General features: G+C 30.3%; 1 protein-coding gene across 3 annotated transcripts in view; it reads left to right on the top strand.

The window, feature by feature from the left end:
* The window catches only part of LOC113515608 (lachesin-like), a 95,853-nt gene that overhangs the window by 55,510 nt on the left and 16,583 nt on the right, over positions 1-23,760 (top strand). For 2 of the 3 annotated variants that reach the window (XM_031912363.2, XM_026899869.3), the window contains exons 1-2: positions 9,084-9,622; positions 18,721-18,818. In XM_031912363.2, coding sequence (XP_031768223.1) covers positions 9,496-9,622; positions 18,721-18,818 — 225 coding nt within the window. In that variant the 5' untranslated portion in view covers positions 9,084-9,495. Of the gene's footprint in view, positions 1-9,083; positions 9,623-18,720; positions 18,819-23,760 lie in introns of those variants that run through there. The other variant, XM_052893360.1, reaches the window with a different exon arrangement.

Genomic DNA, 23,760 nt, shown 5'->3' with positions numbered 1-23,760 from the left:
CAAAACGCAGCTTTCAATATGCATAGTGCGTGAATAAGAGAGGCCCAATGCGGCCGTAACTTCACGCCCGGCCGCCGCCGGTAACGAGCAGCCACATAAAACAAAATGCCAGCACAGAAGGGATCCTCTAAATTTACTTAAATGCCAAATAAACTGCGAATTGCTTCGCCATTTATGAAAAGACCCTATATTATTATTCCTTTCCACAGTTGGACAATTGCTTGAATTCCTTGTCAAGAAAAACAAAACCTGCGCTAGGGTGTACTTACAAGGTTCATTTGTTTCTTGAAAGTACCATGTAATTGACTAATCAAATGGTTTATAGGTTGTTTTTGGTTTTATATATTTATATCGATAGTCTACCCAGCATTTTGCCTAAAATAATAATAAACAATAACGAGAAGGAGATTTCTGGTCATTATTGATTTGGAAATTATAAAAAAATATATATTCAAATTTGCATAAACAAAATGTGTGTCTCTTTCTGAGTGAGAATATAGTAAAAAGGAATTATTTGCTCTGCAGTTTGAAGGTCGTCTGTATATTGATTTAGCTACGGTATTGACGTAGGTTGGTCAAATTAACGGCAGCATATATAAGTGTCATTAAACTAAAAACAGTGGCATGGTAAACATAAAATGCTTTAAAACATTAGTTTAAGCTAGCTCAAAACTGAGTTATGCGATGATAAATAAACCAAACTGTAAAATATGAAATGGTTAAAGTTTATTTAATGTAAGAGTTAGGTATCTAATATGTCTATATAAAGATTATATTATTACTGTTACTTCAACATTTACGTAGGTTATTTTAATAATGTTTAGCATTTAAGTGTTATTAAATTAAATAAACTACTATTATTGCCAATGAAAAAATAACAAAAATGTTGTAAGAATGTGGCATTATGCGGCTTTGGGGAACATTAGGCCTCTGGAACAAGTGTGGTGGCCGAAGGCTTCAATACTGTTTAAAGCCTTACCCTGCCTATAGCACAGAAAGATGGCTTGTATTTCGCCTATTGGCTTCTCATCCTTATTTAATGAGACAATGTGGTCAGTTTGTTGGGCATCCTACTGGTCAATAATGAGCTTAATAATTATTAACTATCTACGTTATAGAATTTAATGTTAATTTAACCTATTTTAAGGGAACGAAAAGTAATGTGATATCTAATAAATTAATATAATTTTCGATTCGATGCTGAATAAATTTTGATAACTCACTTTTATTTTAATGGGACTTACTTTCATTTTGTTCTAATGTAGAAGAATTTTGTCATTGTTTAAGTTGATGTTTGTTTTATGAAATGAAATTTTAATATAAAGAAAGTAACATCTAAGATAAAAATATTGTTCATAATTTATTATGTATAAATTATAATATGACTTCACAATAAAGTGAATTGGGTGTTCTCATCTCATTTCAGCACACAGTGCTGGAATGCTGTCGTAAGAGGGATGCATAAATCACAAATGTCATAGTTTAATAACGCTTGACAGATTTGAAAGCGTAGCACATTTGGGCAATATGTCACACATATATTCATAGAGCTAGGACTCTATTCTCCATCTTTGACGTCACTTAAATCGTACACTGTAACTGTTTTATTATGTACAAAATGTAGCGTATTTAAAAAATAATCAAGCAATAATTTCAATAGTTAATTAAATAGACAGAAACTGTAATTGATGGTTTATTATGGTTTCTTTCTAATTATACTAAGTACGAGTACTAAAGTCATAGACATAATTTTTATCAACTTTGATATTTTAACATTACTTAATAACGCAATGGTTTAATCTATATATTAATACGTGAAGCAAAAACTTTGTACTCCCTTTTACGAAATTTGCGCGGACGAACGATTATGAAATTTCGCACACTTATAGTTTATATAGAGAAGAAGTGTAGAACGTGATATTTTTTAAATTATGCATAAAAACTACATTAAATCAATTAAAGATAAAAATTACACACACTACCATTTGACGCGCACATGCATATATACTCTTTTGTTTATTGTTAAAGCCTGTGGTCAAATTGAGAACAGAACATTACTGTTTGTTTTTAATTTCATTTGTTTATAGTCTTTCTCAATGTCAAACACATTAAGAATGTATAGTATAGTCTTTGACAATAAAACCGCATCAATGTTCAAATTTATAATTTTTATTAATTATACTCGAATTTCGACCACTGGGCGACCATGAGTTATTATAAAATTGTATGGTATCTTTCTTATATATTGACCAGATAAAAATAATACCACGAAATGTTTTATGTACCAATATATCTTGCAGATAGTTTTCTTAATATTTTTTACTGAAACTTATAATCTAAATTAGTTGTTACTTTTTTAAATTAAGAATTTTAGCCTAAAGATGTAATTTAAAAACTTAAAACAATAGTTAAATTAGGTTTATTAAACATTAATTTTTTTTACAAATAAGAGGACTAAATTCTAAAACTATAAGAATTAGTGAACAAAGCATTTTAAATCAGCTTTTTTGGTTCAGTAGTCCCTAAACTAGATCATTTCCGGAAGGACGAAGACACCGCACACTGTTCACCACTTGACTGGCTCTCTTGAACATTTGTTTACAAAGTTGCTCTTCCAGATAACTACTTATTCATTTAACTCTTTTTGCACCAAATTAAATAATAATGTACAAAACCTTCTAACTGGACTTGAACCCGTGTTGGTCGACAATCCAGTAGAATGCGTTTACCTTTACGCCACTATACATATAATAAGTATAAAAGTATGTAGTAGTAAAATATTTTTGCACATTTTTCTTTAAAGCGTTTTACGCTAAAATCTGACTGAAATAAAACTGATATTTAATAAAACTGCTGCTTATTCAATAAGCATTATCAGCATATAAGGCTGAAGTTCTTTGACAATTAAATTATGTTCCAAAAAAAAAAACGACTTCAGATCATTAGTTATTTTGAACTACTGAAACGATGTTGGTAAAATTTCTATAGGACCAATCCATAAGTATATTTTTTCAGATAAAAAGAATTTTCCAAATCGGTTTACAACTAACGGCGTTATGAGATAACAAACAATAAAGAAAAAAAATACAACCGAATTCAGAACCTCCTTCTTTTTGAAGTTGTTGGAAAATAGTTTGAAATGATAGTTGTTATCAACAATATGTTTGTTTTTGTTGTTGTTTGATATTAAAAAAATGTTTGACATTAAGAAGAAAAGTGTTACATAGAAGATGTAAACTGATCTTTTAATTTATAAATGTGTGATAATGTTAAAGTTTTTCAAACAACAATTAGGCATTTTAAGAAATGTAAAAATAATGTACATAAATCACAGATTAGTTTCAATGGTATATCAATCGCAACCATGGAGCTGTAGACATAAAATATTCTTCATCATGTTCAAATCATGATGTGAAATGATCAAATTTGCATCTGCTATTCAATTTAGGGTATGGTGAGTACTTTATAGACTAAGTAGTCTATAGAGTCTATAGAGTTAGGCCTAATATTGATACCAATATTTGCATTTGTGAAGATAATTTTTCATGTGTAATAAGATGTTGTAAATCTTTCTCATTTTCTTACAATAAATCATGTAGTTTGTAGTCCTTACTACCAATTTGCAAAATCTTTTTCAACTAGTGTTTAATAGATTCCGATTGAAAATTAATATGTTATTATGTACAAGTTATTACCTTAAGCCAGTTATTCAATGAATATTTGGTGAAAGTAAACTGGATCAATGTTTTTACTAATTGTGTTAAGACATTAGACAATTTCTTCTTACTGCTTTATTAAAATAAAGCGGTGTCAGTTTACCAATTATAAACTGGCTGGCGTACTTCATTTAATAGTTTACTATCGTAAATAGACGACGTATGAGATAACGCACTTTCAGAGTAACGCCTTACTCGTATGTAAAATATTGTTCTGTGTTTTTGGTGTCGTAGGATAATAATAATGGTGCAGGTATGGTAAAGAGAGGATGATCTAAACTTAGCTCCCTTAGTTTTTTCATAACCGCGATATAACAATATAATAGTTCTCATATTTCAACTTCAATCAACAAGGCTGACTATATATCATTAAAAACGGTCGAGAGTAGAAAGTGGAGCTTCTATTTGAGAGTTTAAATCTTTACATCCTAATTTATTCGCGATTATTCTGATGTACCTCTGTATGTTAGTTAGAACTAAGCAATGACTTCGGTTCAACTATCCTATTAAAACGTTCCGCTTATCGAAAATCGTTCCACATAAAGAAAATCTTATTATTCATAACAGTGAAATGAGCACAGTCTTACTTGATGTCTTTGTTATGACTTAAGACATTAACATGGCTTCAGTTTTTATCCACACTAACAACACACGTCAGATAGTAGTTATAATTATACATAATACTTATTTCTACCTCAACATAACAATAAAAGATGAAATCTAAACCAAATAACTTGTTGTTATTTGGTTATTATGTTTGTCTCGAGCATTAATTACCATTACATATGTGAGGATTTGCCCTTTGGTGTCCAGAGTTTCTAGGTCGCCTTTGTTATATACAAAGCCTTCTGACGTGGTTCACTGATCACTGAAATAGTTCATAACAATTTTGATATTATTCTTTTATCATATTCTTGATATTTTTATTTTGAAATTTGAAGATTTTATAAAAGATATTATAGAAGGCATTTTATATTTAAACAACTTCAAAAAGTAGGTTCCCAATTTGGTCATATTTGTATAATTATTTTTATGTATAAGTTACAGGATGTCTCCTAATTTTAAACCGATTTCGATAATTATCAAAAACAGTTTACAAATTATTTTATTAAGCCCATGTCTTTATCATGTCGACATTGATTTTTTTTGTGGAGTAAATTCTAACAGAATTAAGGTATTTGAAAATATGAATTTTAGTATTATAAGAAAATTGAATTCGCAATTATTGTAAGCTAAATCAATGTTCATCATTAAAGTGTTATACAACTAAAGTGATCATTAATCATGTTGTTACTATAATAAAATTATTAGTGATTGTAATATTAAACTATAACAGGAATTTGAAACAAGAGTTTGAAAGCGTTTATTTACTGATAGTTATCCATTGAACGTTATCGATTGTTTAATTGATTCTCAAGTAATTGAGTAACTGGAATAATAAATATGTTAGTTTCATCGTTATTTTGAAATATTTTAAAATAGTTATACAGCTGCTGCGCGTTTTACGTTTAAATAAATTTACTGTATCAGCTTATAAAATTGGAGTGTTATTTTTGTAAACTTTTAAAGTATTAAAATTTTATAGACATCGGTTCGTTGTTAATCATTTAAAACCCATTAGGTATATTTTTAAAAATGTACATATTGATGTTTATCAAAAATATCAAATGTGAGTCGTGGAGCGTTACGAATGAGATAGTGGCTTGTTGATATAGTAATTTATTAAATACCTATGTAAGAGTTCAAACGCTGAACTAATCTCGTAAATACTGTTATCAGGTATTAGGTATACGTGCTCATATCCACTTCCATTTCATTTAATTAGTTTCAATAATTTATTTATTAATAGTAATAATTCCGCGACTTTTTCTGCCGGAATTAGACATTATTACTATCCTGTGATTTCATGCAGGATATGTTGTATCTGTTTATCAAGTTTTATTTAAATACACAAAATCCAAATATTTTAACAAACTTCACATCTTAGGTGTAGGATTTACGTAAGCGACTCTTTTCAATTTTTTAGTACCCATTTATACTTGTACATATTCCTCTTACTTTGGGTTAGGCAGAGACCACATATTTGAAATACTTGCAATAAATCCTGTAGAGATATTTATCGATAACGAACAACGAACTTCAAATAGAAGAAAATGGACTAGGTTGGTATGTGTGAGCATAAATATTAATGGTACTTCTAAGGCCGCATATAGGGGGGCCTAGGGGAGTTGCAAGGAAATACCCCACGTTTCGTGGAACTCAATTCTGTTAAAATATAGTAATTCTGTTTTTATATGATTTTATTGCAGACGACGAGGGGGTAAATCTTTATCTTCCATGATTCCAGCGGTAGTGCTCCCATATGTATTGAACAAAAAAATAGAGATTAGTTGGTCCGAAAATATTTTTTTACAATGATTATTTCTTGTTATTTACAATAAATTTATTAAAAAAATAATAAAATAAATACCGACTTGCCGGACATTATTATTACCTGGAAGCAAATAAATTATGAATACCTAGATTTTTAGAATCAACCGATTTATACTTACATGGAAATAGATTTGCTATTAGGAAATTATCATTAATGTACTTAATTTTGAACAGTTAAAAATTATAGAGAAATATTTCAAAGTTTTACTTAAATACATGATATACTCTTTTTATTACAAAAAAGTTTTGTATTATGAATAAAGTAGCTTAGAAATTCTTGAGACCAGAAGGCGCCATACTTATAAGAGTAGTAGTAGGTGTTGTTGTGTAATATGCACTTTTTAAAGGAGCTTTTTGGAAGGTTAATTATTTTATTGACCACATTACAAAAAAATGTTTGGTACAAAAGGCAGATAATATAGCATTCTCTTCAAATTCAAATCATCTTTATTCAAATAGACTTGTTCACAAGCACTTTGAAATCGTCATTTTCTTTTTTAAATCTACTCTATTTTTTTTTAATTCTAGTGAACCTATGGGAAAAAAGAAATATAATTATGCGATGAAAAGCAATCAACCTTATATGTAGCGTACAGTGATAGATCGCAATTAAAAGTGCTTCCCAAAGACAAATATGTTAAGGCATCTTCGACCAATGTATTTCCTTGGTTTACACATCACATGGTTAAACCATTTCAAACAGGTAATCTATAGTTTGTCTCTCACGTCAAAGATATCAATATAATCACAATTTTGTCATAGATCATTGATCAAAGTAACCTTTGTTATTTGAAATACCATATTTTTGACGCTTATTTTTTTATAGGGTATTTAAATTGTGTTATTATGGCGAATCTCTTGCGGAGTCCAAGGGGTCCGAGATTAGACTTTAAGTTCTGAAATGTATAAATGTAACTTTTTTAATTTTTATGACAAGAACATTAAATATTGATAATAAGCATTATGTATTAAAATCAGGTATAATTAATATTAATATGTATATAGTAGTATCTGCTTATTTCTTTAATGGACGATAATGGAATAAGAATCTCGCCTGCGCTTTTTGTATATGCTGTTTGAGGCACCAATGAGAGATGATAGGTGATTATGAAAACGTGCCAGTTGGTCCTAGTTACCAATTTGACAAGAATTAACCACGATATTTTTCAGGGACAACCACGTGGAGATCGATCTGATAGGGTATATGGTTAGCAATGGGTCTATTAGATTCCCGTTACTAAAAATCCATTTACCCCAGTACCTACTTATTATGGTTATGCAGGGTTATCTTTAAGGGTACACCAAGCTGAAACTCAGAGTGCTACTGTTCATGAAAGTAAATAACTTTGCCAAAGAACAAATTACAAATCTCAAAATATTTTTTTTTCCATATAAGACAGTTTAGTAAGAGAAGTTGGAAAAAAGGTTTTCTGATTTTGAGTATTCCTTTTTTTAATTATTCAGTTTCATTGATACAATCATCGAGTTTCGGGTCCATTATGATTAACCATATAGATATTTATTAAACATATAGAATTTACTGCGTGTTCTACCGCTTGTACAATGGATTGAGCTCAGAGGAATTGTTCAATATGATGTCCACAGCCGCTTTCTACCATCGTACGGCATCGTACATCATCGACAGGGAGTTCAACTTCATGTCCTACAGTCTCAATGGTCGCGTACTGCGGGCTTTCAGAGATGTTTCCTCCTACAAACACTCAGGTTGTGGAATGAGCTCCCTGCCGAGGTTTTCCTAAGAGACTACAGCATGGGGTTCTTCAAAAGGGGGGTAAAGAGGTTTCTTCAGGGTCGGCAACGCACGTGTAATACCTCTGGTTTTGCAGGTGTCATAGGCTACGGTAACCACGTAACCGCCATCAGGTGGGCCGTATGCTTGTTTGCCACTTCAGTGGTATAAAAAATATATATATAGATATTTCATATGAAGGTTTATGATAAAATAACTCCGGTAGCTTCATAATTACATGCGATGGGTTAATGATAACACATTTTAAGGTATTTATGAAGTACCGATTTATTGTTATGTTTTAGGATTATTTTTATTAGAGGTACGTTCTGTTAAAATAATACAATATTCACGTCAATATGTGGTTACAATTTTGTGAGGAAGTGGCCCGTTAAGTATTCATTACTTATATCACTTACGGCCACAAGGGCCTGACCGCAAGTACCTCGTGAAACCTTTGAAAATTAACAATGCGCTATGATTAGATTACTATCCATAAAATTCTATTATATACATAAAATTATTAAAAGAAATATGAAGGTGGCTGTTTACAAATATTAGTTATTTATAGGTTTATAAAACGTAAGTTGTATTTAGCTATAATGCTCATTTAACGATAAGATGTAGGGTATCTACAACTTTTTTATTTTGTTTTTATTTATAAAGATATTATGTACTTATATAAAAATTGAGCATATAGTGTAATGTCCGACATATCCCTTTATAGTCCTAATGTATGTTATGGTTTACTCATGTATCATACGAATTCATCTTATATATGTCATATTAAACTTAACAGGATAGGATTAGAGGATACAATCCTCTGCGCTTAATTTATAAGAAAACGTTGTTTGCACATTTTTATTTTTATTACCGACTAGGTTACTATTTTTGTTCATATAATTTTTTTGATTGAGTACTAATAAATCCTTTGTAATCTGGGATTGACATTCGAAATGTTCAGTTTTCATCGCCTTTTATTTAGTCCCACGCCAATAAAGTCATTATTATATCCGTAATACTATGAAAGAAAATGTCAGAATCAGAAGGTTATAAGCTGGGGTTATTTTATGAATCGTACGTTTGCCTGCTACATGCGAGAGAGATAGCAATAGCGAAAAGGGGTGGTGCTATAGGTAGTCGCTGCAAACGGCTTGCTTGCACTAGTTATCTGCGAGCCTTCGCCGAAGGCGGTCGCGTGCGACACCCTAATCGGATGTCGCGTATCAAACTTTTCACGAGATATCGGGAAAATATTACATGTTTCCAAAGTTGACCACCCCCTTAATCACTTTTTTGCGTGTGTCAAATGCAATTCAAATATTGTTTACCGTGTCTTACATTTAAATATTTTTACTTTTACGATTCACCAAAAATAAGTTTTATTATTCCATTACAAGATGATTACTTTTCTATGATAAAACTATGATTATATGATCGCAGTTAAGTGCCGTTATTTATTTTACAAAGGTTATAATACTCAATTTGAGATTTACGTAATCGATACATATATATTGGCGCCCACCATGGGTCTGCGATATATAAAAATATGAAAATATTGACGTTGTTCGTTGAGAAAGTAATTAATTATTACGAATGAGAACGAAATTGTCTATTGTAAACATGTACTTTTGTCACTCGACCCTAATTAAAAGCGGAAAGATATTGCTGGCGTTACTTGTTTTGGATTGGTTGTTGGCGGGCACTACGGATGCTACAGCTCGTAAGTAAATACAATATACAGTTAAATTTATGTTATACTATGGTTTTAGCATTTAAATTTATATAGATACATTACATGATTCTGTATTGTCATATATATATTTAGCGTAATACAAATATATAAATTAACAAATTCAAAATAAGCAATAGAAGGTTGTCCATAATGTGGAGGATAATTATAAGATATTAAAAATAAAATATTTATTTCTATTAAAATAATAAAATCTTTGTAAGTTTTTACCTTAGGTAATTTTAATATATACTCATAATTAAGTACTATCCAGATAACGGAATAATTGACATAATTAATGTGCCTTTCATTTATTTAATATTAAACTTTTTTGATAGAGCTACAGAGATTGAGTAAATATAAGTAGATACTATTTTAGTGTTTTTTAACATGGTAATAATTAAAAATGAATGATTTTATTTATTATTCTAAACATATACAAATTATGTATATCATAAAGACACTTCAATACATACAAGTAAATTTTGGATCTTTGTTATTTAATTAGTCAAGCACTATCATAACACTAATTATGTAGCTGGCGGTATTAAAAATATTTTAACATGTTCTTGAAACTTTTTTTCTTTTATATCGTTAGATACAAAAGAAAAAAAGTTTCATATATAGTATAAGTATAAATTTTAAAACGTTAGATACCTACAGTAAACGTTATAATTATGAAAATTAGACGAGTAAATACTACATTCAGTAGAATATAAATGGATAGTTTGGGAAATTACTTATTAAATTGTAGTTCTCATATGTTAACGACTATTTTTTTTATATTTGAGGCAATTGTAAATAAGCTGGTGACGATCGAAATATATAAATAGCTATCTGTATTTGTATAGCTTACTATCAGTTGTAAACTTATGTTGTGTTTACATCTGATAGTAATGCTTGCATTATTGCATAAAAATCTAAATTTGTTTCGTAAGCACCAACATATTAAATAGTACACGCATACATTAATGCTCTTGAAACTTTTTGCAACAAAATACAGTAGTACTTACCTAAAACGTACGTAAAGTAGTTACAAAAATATTTTTATATAAATAATAAATCAAAACAACAGGTTAGATCGTTAACTGTATTAAGTATGTGTACATAGTATATATCAAAACAACATATCCAAACTTATTTCTAATGGCCTTCACTGTCTGGCAACGTAGATATTGAATCGACTAAACCTAGTGATAGTTATCCATGTTGTGTTATACAGTTTATGCTTATAATTTATTATATACAAACATGATTCGCATAGTGCATTGCGATAGAATGTAACTTAAGTAAGATATAAGTTAATTATGCATCAAATTTAATTAAATTCCCTTCAGTCGTTTAGGCGTGATTAAGTAACAAGTTTTTGTATGTAATCTAGAATAACATAAATTCAATCCAAGTATTAGTAAGTATGGAAAATTTGTTACTTAAATTTTAACATTTTAATACTTTTATAATGATAGGGTCTACGTATTTAAATTTTTTATGATTAAGGAATTAAGTGTTAATATTATATTTGGCTCAAAAAAATCATTCTAAGATATGTATTATTTCATAAACATTTGAAATTAAAATTTACGTTATCAAGGAATTATGCTCCTATTTAGTCGAATAATTTAAAGATATAATATGTAATTATTAATTTTCTTATTTAAAATATTAGGTATAAAATATATTTATATCTAATAAGTACAGGCATTTAACGGGTGAGGGTAGGGAAGGCATTGTTAGGGTATGATTTCCTTTGAAAATCGTCATATAAATATGACATAACTAAATTTTTTTTGCAATGTAGTATATAAATACTATGTAGTATTTATATACTACATTGTGCAATGCAGTATGACAGATAGATAGATAGATATTCTTGATTGTTTCCTCTAAAAGATTACAATAGCAAACTCATTATAGATATAAACAAATTACAAGAAATAATCACACTGAGAAAACAAATGGGTGACCTTATCACTAAAAGCGATCTCTTCCAGACAACCTTTGGATGGAGAGAAGTAATTATAAACAGTTTGAAAATAAATTAATTCATTAAATTAAATAATCGATTTTATAATTTAATTGGTCAAGTTTTAGATTATATAGACAGAATCTCCACACAAATGCCCCGAATATATATATATATATATATACTACATGAACAATTATGTCAATATAGTATTTTATTTATTTGAAGTATTTAAGATTGATTAGAGAAAAATAACTATAAAAATAACTATAATAAATTTATACGCCGGAAACGATAAGACATGTTTGGGATGTTTATTATAATAAAAAAAAAAATACACCAATATTTCAGTTGAAATTGAATTTAAAAAGTACAGGACTTTTAATTTATTTTTAGATTGTGTATTTATAACATAACATTTATAACGACGTTTATAGGTAACACAACTTTCAAAGCTCGTTAGGTCACTTGCCTAATCATCACGTGCAGCCATGTGTAGCATGTTAAGAATATTGCTACTGAAGTAATTGCTCTGTAAAATCACAGCTCTAGTCACAACCAAATTTTTTATAGGCGAGGAAAATATACAATATTCAGTTAGTCAATACTTACTCTAATTTATGTACTAGTAGGTAGTAATTATTAATTAGTATTAAGTATAATGACAAAACATTAATTGTTTTGTCATTGTTTTAACGAAAATATTGACTAGATTTAGACAATAGATTTTTTAAAATCACCTTTAAATATTACTATTTTCAATGCAGTATTGGTGTTAAGTAAGTAAGGGATTAAAAATTGCAAGAAAAGTTAGTTTAGTGTCTAAAAATTATAATTTATTTTCTATAAATATAATTAACTTATTATTGTTATATTTAAAGTAAATAAATTTAAATTTATTAAAATATTTTAATATTACGTAGATAAAGATTTTGTTGTAAAATTTTGTTCATTATTTCATAGCTAGTTTCTGTAAGAAAAATATGAAGTATATTGGGATTAAGTGTATATATTTCATGTTGTGCAAAATGAATGCTTTTATGGCATTTGTTATACTTGGATTATCACTTTTGACGCGCAGTCAATTAGTGTGGGTAGGGACCGTCGGGGCGTGCTCCTAATTTGTCAGTGACAACGTCGGAAATTCAACAAGCCTAGTTTTAACTACAACAATCACGTTAAATATCCCTGACATTCATAAAACAATAAATCAAATTGTGTTGCCCTTGAAATAATTCGATACAATCGAATAACTTCAAGGGTAGGACAATTTGATTTACAAAGTGTTGGTTCGACGACCTTATAGTTGGAAGTATACACTTGTATGTATTTACTCTTATTCATGTAAGGTCTATAAGTGGACCAATTTTACCTCATATTTAACACGCAATGGTTGATTAGTTTATAGTTATTTGAATTCGTTATTTTCTTCTACGTGTTTACTAAATTAACACAAATTGGAAAATTATATACAATAGGTATTAGTGTTTATATAGTGATTTTCATATTATGAAAACATTATTTAGTTAAATTAGTTCCATCAAAGTATGATAATCTTATGTGGTGTAAAATTATAAATTTCAAAGAATAAAATTAAAAAAAAACTTATAAATGAATAATCGCAGAATATAAATTTAATTATATATGAAATCTTAAAATGCATTTAGACTGGGAAGTTTAAGTGCATATCAATATTTTTCCAGGAATATTTTCTTGTTGATATAGTATAAATTAAAAGGGTAAGCAGGTGAATTATATAATTCCAACCTATGTCAGTTTGACCTGAATTTCTTCGTATGCTTAGTTTCGTGAGTCGCGTGCCACAAAACTAATTTAATAAAAACACGGTTTATTAAAGGGTATTTTGGCATTAACGCCTCACCTCGACTCACACACTAGCGTTCTTAAGTTAAGTACCTTATCGAATTACACTTGGAAAGAAACAATGTCGTGCATATTGTTTCTATGAAATCAACAGAATATTACGCAGGAATTTTTGTAATAATAGGTTATCGTGAAGGAAACGAGTCTCGTAAATATGGTATCATTATCATCATTAGTATGAAGGAAATAATTATCATAAATACTCATTAAGTATTCATATAGGTACTTTTCTCTTAAATGTTCGTTATTGGTTCTTCATTATAAAGTATATTTTATTTTTAAAAAAGTACTCTTCCACAAAATGTTATTATTATTTGTCCATTTACGCCCTTTTAAGGCATTATCAAAGGTTTATTTACATTTATTTCTCTCCGTTCAATCAATTGAAATTGATTGATGTTTACTTGTTGGCTGCACACGACAGTGTTACAATGAAATATTGTGAAACAATATTGATAAAAAATAGATAAATAAGTTATGATAAGTTGCAAAACCATATAGGTACATATAGTAAGCATTATTAACAAGAAATATTACCTTTCAATGTACTTACTTGTTTTCAGTTTTCAGATACTACGAGTATAAAACCATGTAAGGTTATAATTATAAAGTTATTTTTATAACCTATATTATTCTTTGAAAGGAAAAATAAAGAGTTTCATACATTCATTTATTTATTAAAAAGTTGTTTAAGATTAAGTAAAGATACGTATATATTTATCGCGATAAATATTTAACGGTAGAAACTGTGATAAATTGAAATAATTTTAAGCATATTTAATATGGAGTTATACATATCAGGAACGGCATTACAGTCGCATTAAGAAGATATATTAGAATACATTAAACGAGAAAATGGTTTTTAAATATGTTTCAATTTTTTTTATTAGTAACTAAAAAAAATATGAATAAATAGGGTCTGTTAAATTATCAGAGATACGTACATATATGACGATTAAGTTTAGCAGTAGCAAACGTTTCGTGAAAATGTAAGGACTTTTCGATAAACGCTTGTTTTTCTACGTGAAGCTTGATCGGATCCTAAATTCTCGTTATTTGCTTTTGTAAATTTTTTCAAAAGTTCTCTGCGTCTTATTCCACTCATGCCCGCCCACAAATCGTTATTTTACCTGCATGGTTATACTCGTATTGTTTTGAAATTAAAGGAGTGGTTATAGTTCTTAGAAATAGAATCAAGAGCAGTATCGTGGGTATCACAATATACGTTGAGATTTAGACGGTTTTCATTTTTATTAGGTTGGCTATCAGCTTATTTGTCTTTCCACAAGTTACATAAAAATTATCATATTACTTATTCATCATCATCACCTATTAATTTTTATTAAATATCATATTTTAGGGTTTCCAACCTCTGGGTCCTTTATGTAATTGGAAGTCCTGAAATAGCTTTATCCAATTTATTCGAATAAGATTAGTTTACCAATTGCAAAATCATGTCATGTCATAATTCACGTTCAAAAGTTTTGACAAATTTTCTGGAGAAAGGAAAATTTAACCAAACTCCAAGAATATCTAAGCATTAATAGGGTTCAGCAGATTTGTGGTTTAAGTGCATGGTTGTATTTATTCAAGAATTTATTTCAGCTGTTAATTAATCACTGCTGAACGTAGGTTTTTTTTTTATTATATCAAGCAAGCACAGTTATTTCAAAAATTTATGACTTCTAAATCATAATATAATAAAGATTTATTTAATTATGGTAGATCAATTACTAAGGTAAGGTATGTCTTAAAAATAATTGTCAAAATGCGGTTCTGATTTACTGAAGTTGTCACGTAATGTATTTACTTACAAAAAATACGGTGAAAACGAGAACGTCCTACTTTCAAAGTCACTTAAATAATTTTGGTTTCGTGGTTGATATCCGAAACAAGACCATATGCCTGTATTTGTGCGTGGCTATAAATCTAATGTTCATTAGGTACTATTTTGTGATTTAGTTTATTTTTGTCCTATACTTGTTTAATCTAGATTGAGAACCTTCTATGCTATAGCTATAGACAGTTTTCTTTGATCTGTTCTTCTAAATCTGACATTTTCAAGAGATATTTTGCCATATATAATAAAGAATTTGGAATATTCAAATCTAAATAAGCATTCTATGTAACATTTATTTACCTAAAATATTTCATCGCTCTGAATTCTTCCGATCCTACGGGATAGTGAAACATTCCCAGTGATGAATGACAATTTGTTTTGAATATACAGAGTCGAAATAGTTTTGTAAAAAATGAACAAATTTAAATTTTTTGTTTCTGTTTCTCTTGTTTTCAAATGCATAAGTTGGGAAATATATATTCGTCAAAAATATAGGAATAACATGATAGTAAACCCTATCGATTGCAAAAAAAATATCAAATTCTGGTCAGACTTTGCATATATAATGCGATAAAGTCGTCGATTGTTTTCTCATTGATATTATTTCTTGTAATTGTTTGTATCTATAATAAGTTTACTATTGTAATCTTTATATATATATATCTTACATTGAACTTACGTACATACGCGCATAAAATATAGTCAAAATGAAAAGCTTCAAATTTTGAATTTGATGTAAAAACATTCTGAAAAAAAACTTAAGGAGAATAGAGCACCTTGAGAAGAAAATTTTTTTTTTATGTTATTCATAATAATTAATTGTAATCTGAGTTTTCTACAGGCCAATTATTGGAGAATCTAAACCCTGAAATGAAATATAAGTATCGTATTTGTATCATTACAGTCACGTTGACCTATTTCCGTTATAGATATGTTTTGCCGGATCCTATTATATGAGCGCTATGAAAAATGCCATGTTGGAGTATAAAAAATAGGAATAAAAACGATGAATAGAGGCAGCTACAATGTCTTTACTCATCATTCTTTTTTTAGTTTTATTAAAACTCCAGCATGAGTAGGAGGCAGTCATAAAATATAACTATAGAAAAGTCCAATTGCCAGAAATAACAACCCAATATTGAATATCTAATCGCAAAAATGAGGAGGACAAGGGATTGGACAAGGGATGAAAAAAGAAGAAGAATAGACACATATTATAATATATATACAGATTTTACATTCTGTACAATCATTTACCGTCATTGGTTGTAAGGTTCGTCATTGGATGCAGAATATGGTCAATATGATCAATTTAAAAGGCCATTCTCCGACATAGCCTATAATGTTTTCGCAAATTTGAATTATTTTGGTAGTCAAGAGCTTTGATTTAACAAACATAAAGAAAATAATAATTGCAATATATCGCACGACAATGCGGACTCGTACATTTTTTGTTTTTTACAAGAATGCATGCTATTTTTAATCTCGTCTAAACTATACAATAATAAACTAACACGCGTAATGCCACTTTAAATTAAATCAACATGAACGTTAACGGCTTTAACTATTTAGTAGTTGATATTAAGCGGTTGATAAGAAAAAAAAATATCATTGTTGCTGTTGTTTTTGATTGATGACAAGAACAATTTGTGGTCGAAGTTTAAACGTATGTAGCTTGGTGGTTTACTTCCTTTTTACTCCATAGCATGTTGTTGAATATAATTCTTACTAATATTAAAAATGCGAAAGCGTGTTTGTTTGTTCGTTACCTCTTAGCATTTTAACTGTTAACGTCACGGGTAGAAGTTAGTAGCATATAAATTAAATTTGAAAAACTAAGTAGCTCTAAATGTTTAACCATACATGGAAACTAAATATGTATTTTAATATACACAAAATTGAATCTGTACAGTCAATTGTATGTACATATTAAGTTTTTGGAAAATATCTCTACCGTATAAGTACCGCTAAGTTTTATTAACGTTCTATTCCTGTAGTATTAGAGTTACAAGGATTGTGTCCTGACAACGCGTCTGTGAAACGTGAGACATCGTAATAGTAGTTGCAGCAGTCACAGCGTAGCATAGCACATAGTATATATTCTTATGGTTATAATCCAGAGTAAAAAGGACCTTGTTTTCAATGCTCCTGAATTATTGATATGATTCCAAGATATTTATTTCCAGAAGATACACAAAATAAAATTAATTATTATACGTATATTACATTATACATTTTCAAATCCTTTTACATATTTTATTTAATGTCTGTACTTAGTTGCGTTGTGGCATATACCTAAGTACGTATAATATTTGTAAATGGCGTATCTTTATAATTTATCTTTTGAACTTCAAAATCAAATTATTCTCAATTCAAAGAAGGATTCAGATACAAGTTATCAAACAATAACACATTCTTAGTATAAATTTGGGCTATGTATGGTATTAAGGACGTATACGTGGCCAGTACAAGATTTATTTAAAAGCTTCTTTATCATAACGTCAAACGAGCGAAGACATGAAGAAGGATTTGGGAATACGCGGGAACTTAGGTCTGAAATAATGCCGGTTTGTTTGAAATAATCCTGTATAGTAAATCATGGAACAAGGTTCTTTAATGAATTGATTAAATTTGTGCTTTTGTTCACAAACAAAAGGGAATTTGCCAGAAGATTAAAGTTTATGTACAATATAAATAAAATAAGTCATGTAAAATTTTTAATTAGTGAATAATTTTTCAAGCTTAACATTTATATATATATATATATATATATATATATATATATATATATATATATATATAATAAATATATATATATATATATATATATATATATATATATATATATATATATATATATATATATATATATATATATATATACTACGATTGGCCCTTTATTTATTTACCTAATTTAATACCAAACAGAAAGTTTTTTACTCATTTCAGTATTATTCTAAAATTGTAAATATGTCTTATTTTTATCTATATACTATCGATAGGGATAGTAAAATTTTTAATAAAGTATAATTTTATTTAAATATTTGCCTTCAATAAACGAAAGGGTACCTGTTTAATGTATAAATCTCTCCTCAAATTTCTTTTTACATATAAATAGGTAGAAAACGCTTATGTTTATATTTATGGGTAATGAATTAATCCCATTTTCCTACAAGTATTATAAATTATAAATGTGAAGGGTTTCTCCCGATCTCGTTTGTTTTTTCAAATCTAATTCTTTTAAAGGCTGTCTCGATGATGATACATAGAAATATTTGTACGAAATATCAGATAGACTTTGTTGCTTTTTCTAAAAGATCAACTTGGACATTTCTCTTCGTATTAGATAATAGATATTTAAGATTAAAAAAAGCTTCAAATTAATATTTAGGATTTTTGCAGACGAACCGGGCTTCAGTGGGCCGATTGCTAATGTCACCGCTCCCCTTGGACGGGAGGCCATTCTAGCATGCACCGTACACAATTTATCAACATATAAGGTAATTGTTTGTATCACTACGTAGTATAAAACAAAGTCGCTGTCGCTGTCTATCCGTCCCTATGTATGCTTAAATCTTTAAAACTACGCAACGGATTTTGAAGTAGTTTTTTAATAGATAGAGTGATTCAAGAGGAAGGTTTATATGTATAATACATGCATAATATAGTAGAGGAATACTGACAAATTTAGAGGTATCTAATGTGATGTCGTAAATAAACACATTTTTTGCGTTTATATTGCAAACGCTAACTGAACTCCACGAGATAGATCAAAATAATGTACTACAGTATTGTACATCTTAAAAAGGTCAATAAAAAAGTCCGCGATGGTATATGTCTATCTCTTAGGGATAAGCGTGGGTTCAGTATTGTATCCGTGCGAAGCCGGCGCGAGTCGCTAGTTTATAATATAAGAAAAATATGACTATTGTAATAGGTCCTATTCCTTTGCTAAAGACTTCAGAGATAATAAAACATGAATCATATGTAATAATATGTGTTTTAATGTTGGCAAGCAGGTCTGTTTTCCTAATAGGAAAACCTTGACGTCACGATGATCAGGTGGTTCGGCATATTATGTTGATTTGAGTTTTCTTTCTCGTCCTTCTGTATTATATAGTTGTATTCATATGTTAGGACGAACCCTACTAGATGTAGTGACGACCTGAAATACATTGTAGGGCATCAATGGATGCAGGTGACTCAGAACGGTTACTTACAGTAATCTATGGGGGAGGTCTATATCCAGCAGTGGACGGATAATGGCTGAAAAATTCATTTGTTACAACAAATGAATTTTTTAATTTAATTACAATTTATAAGCTAAACAATTTGCAAAGTGTAAATATTTATATCAATTCTCTTATCTACACTTCAAAAAACATAAATCTGGAATTTATTATAGCGTTATCTTAATAAACAAAATTATAAAATTATTTCCATGGGTTACAAAAATAGTAAATTACTACTACTTATAATAAAAAAGGATTATTTTTATTAACTTAGGTTATGTAATTATATTATTTTTATCTTTAAGTAATTTTTTAATGACTTGTTTTTGATATTCATAGCACGTAGATGTAAGGTTATGTCATTATATTTTCTATGTATTAGAAAAATAAGAGCACAGAATTTTATATTATATTTTGCATTACTCTTTTACCGAACAAATCGAAACTGTAATAATAAGGCTTTTTTTATATATCACTGAGGTGGCAAGCATACGGCCCACCTGATGGTAAGTGGTTACCGTAGCCTATGAACACCTGCAATACCAGAGGTGTAACGCGTGCGTTGTCGACCCTGAAGAAACCTCTTTACCCCCCTTTTGAAGAACCCCATGCTGTAGTCTCTTGGGAAAACCTCGGCAGCGGGCTCATTCCACAACCTGAGTGTTCGTGGGAGGAAACATCTCTGAAACCGCGCAGTACGCGACCATTGAGACTGTAGGACATGAGGATGAACTCCCCGTCGATGGCGAGCCGTACGATGGTAGAAAGTGGCTGTGGGCATCATATTGAACAATTCCTCTGAGCACAATCCATTGTACAGGCGGTAGAACACGCAGAGTGAGGCAAAATCTCTCCTAAGATTTAAGGGTTCGATACCGCCTGTGAGCCTGGGATCATCGACAATTCTCATAGCTCGTCGTTGCAACGAGTCGAAAGGTTCAAGCTGGTATTTAGGTGCTCCGGCCCGTAAGTGACAGCAATACTCCATGTGGGGCCGGATTTGCGATTTGTACAGCATTAATCGCTGATCCGGCGTGAAGTAATGCTTCGCTCTATTGAGCACACCGAGTTTTTTAGATGCCAGCTTTACCCTATCTTCGAGGTGGCCACGGAACTGTACATCACTAGAGATGTCGACACCAAGGATCCCAATGCTTTTAGAGATGTTAAGAGATTTGCCTTGGAACTGTGGAGCCACAGCAAATGCGGTTTTCAGCAATGTTCATAGTTGTTACTGAATCACAAAAATATAGTTTTAGTTGTCATGTTTTGTAAGTGATATTATGATAATATAGTCTACTTTATGATAATAGCTTGGAAAAATTAAATCTGTAGACCCGTGTCTAACGCGTATCATTTTAAACATTCGTGTCTCATGTAGGTACTTTATGGTGACAACGTGACGGGTGGTGAGTTACATGTCACTCTCCGCATAACAACATTTATGTTGAACCAGTGTAAATTATTTTAAAATGTAAATTTTGTTTATTAAAGTTTATAATATATATTAATAAGCAATTATTTCAATACAAATATATTTATAATAATAATTATATATATTATTATTTAATTATAAGTTAAAGGTACTGTGTGGTTTCCTTTTCCATGGGTGTCGTAAGAGGCAACTAAGGGAAGTTATGGTCAAGGGATGGGCAGCAGCATCTCTTTTAATACATCACCAAAAGCCTAATTTCGGTTGCCAATTCGTCTGCCATGTGTGACAATAACTGAAAAAACCCCTCTAACGGTAAACATCAAAAATGGCCCCCCGCTCCTGGTGGCTCCGCTATTTCGGATCAAGGTATCGGTCACTGGAACGGTAGAGCAAGTGGTGCAAAGAATCCTTAGAAGAGATTCGGCTACCAACAAAAACGATTGGTTAAATATAATACATGAACTTTGAGGACAGATTGAAGATTGCGGATCTAGAAGAAGAGGTGAACCTAGAAAAAGAAGTAAACTAGTTACACTAGGACTTTATAAGATTATCTAAAACTAGAAGATAGGAAGAGGATACGATAATCTTTGAATCGGGTAACTTGTTTTACTACCGGGAGAGTGACCAGCTGTCCCGTGGTGGTGTTGGGTTTATCGTCCGCAATAATGTCGGCAAGAGTGGTAGGTAGGTTTTAAGAGACATTAATTTCTTTAATACACAATACACAGTATTTACGGGGAACTGTAACGCTAAACTGGGCAAAGGAAAGGCGGATATAGGATGGGGAACTTTGGTATCAGGCAATGAAATCCTAGGGGACAGAAATTAGCTCATTTTATGGAGAAAGAACCCCTACTTTTAAAAACAATCACGCAATAAAAGGATCTGGAATAGTCCCGACAAATACATAAAAAATGGGACTTCATCATGACGACTAATCGCCATTTGTTCCGGTTTTAAACCTATTGATCACTGAGAAATAGAACAAAATTTAATAAGCGATTTATCGTCGTGATGAAGTCTATCTCAATTTTTGTGTATCTATCGGGACCAGCCCAGGTCCGTTTTCTGTTTGGTCGCTTTTGGAAAAAGGAGTTCATCATACCTCCTTCTCCATGAAGTCAGCCATGCTGTCCCTTTGGATGTTATTTCGTTTCCCGATACTGTAGTTCCCCCTTTCTCATCTTATCGTTTTTCCTTGTGCCCAGTTTAGCGTTGAAGTCTCCCATTAATACTATTATTGAGTATTAGAGAAATATACGGCTCTTGTAATATCCTCATATATTGTCTCCATCTCATCATCAGAGTGTGTCACGGTCGACGCATATACTTGTATAATCTTCAGTGTATACCTTTTGGTACTTCTGTATATCAGGTATATCACCCTTGCGGACACACTCTTGATCTTTAAGACATTATTGGTGAGGGACTTGCGGACGATGAACCGGACGTCACTATGCGACGGATGGTCGCCCTCTCGGTGGTACTTCAGATAATCTTATGATATCCCAGTATCACTTCTTCCAGCTCCACAATCTTCTCATCAGTCCTCAAAGTTCGTTTCCAGGTCCAAACGTCTTGGCAGATAGCGGAATCTTTGCTAGAGATTCTTAGCACCTCCTGCTCCGCCGTTACTATGACCGTTTTTTTATGGTGTTTACCATTTTTCCAATAGTTGCCACGCTTGGTAGGCGGGTTGGCAACCGCAGTTAAACCCATTTTATGCCAGGACTGACACGGCGAACACATAGAACACATATAACACCACAGTCTTTAAAAATGGTAACGTATGAGAAAGGAGTACCATGTGCATCACAGTGTATTCTGTGAAGATCATAGTATTGTTTATGTTTGTAGGTGATGTCACTTTTTATAAGGTTGGCCGTTTGTTATTCTAAGTTTTATAATATTATGTATAAAAAGTAAAAAAAAAAAAAAACTAAATACATTACATTACATAAAAAGAGCAAAAGGTGTTAGCTTACCAAAATAATTTCAAACAAGTTACAAAATGACTTGTAATCTTCTCAATAAAACTCCGATTCTCTTCCTGTTTGTTAAAGTTAAGTACAGTCTGAATTTCCAAGATCGCTAGCAACCGGCTCTTAAACAACATGTTGAGCGGAGCAAAGTGTATAATCTAAGTAGTTCGAACGTATACAAAGTTGTAGTTTAAGAGTTAGGGAGTCGGCAATGTTGCATTTAAGTCAGATTATGGTTTGCACATATTACAGAGACAAGTATTTACGAACGTAGGTATGTACCAAATTTTAAGGGTCGTAAATTATTTTTTATGGTCAACTTTATAGACATAATTAACGTTATAACGTTAACTTATTTATCAGTTATTTTCATATGTTTTGGAAGTTTTAAGTATTTAATACAGTTTTACAAATTTAATATAATACTTATTCATATTGTTAAAAGTTTAATTTTATATTATCCAAAAATAATAATACTTGTTTTTTTCTTAGTATAAACATACTTACTCGTAGAATACGCATATTTTAATAAAATCTAAAGTAAAAATTGGTATTTATTTTATAATTTGCAATAAAAAATTGAAAAATACTAACGAAACAGCTGTATTGTAGAATTTAAGCCGTGAGGCAGAGGTGGGTGTTTCATTGTGTCTCGGTTTAAGATGGGCTATTACAGTATTAGAGGCACAATGCGTTAGTTCTTGGGAGGGGTAACACATGCACGTGCAGAGTAATGGATGGTGCAGTTTTCTGCGATGTCTTTTGTTCATGTTTAGCATTTTATATTATC

This window comes from Galleria mellonella, unplaced genomic scaffold (assembly GCF_026898425.1).
Source record: "Galleria mellonella isolate WM207_F2 unplaced genomic scaffold, CSIRO_AGI_GalMel_v1 utg173, whole genome shotgun sequence".
Classification (NCBI taxonomy): Eukaryota; Metazoa; Arthropoda; class Insecta; order Lepidoptera; family Pyralidae; genus Galleria; species Galleria mellonella.
The sequence above is the reverse complement of the archived record's forward strand: the minus strand, read 5'-3'. Positions and strand labels throughout refer to the sequence as shown.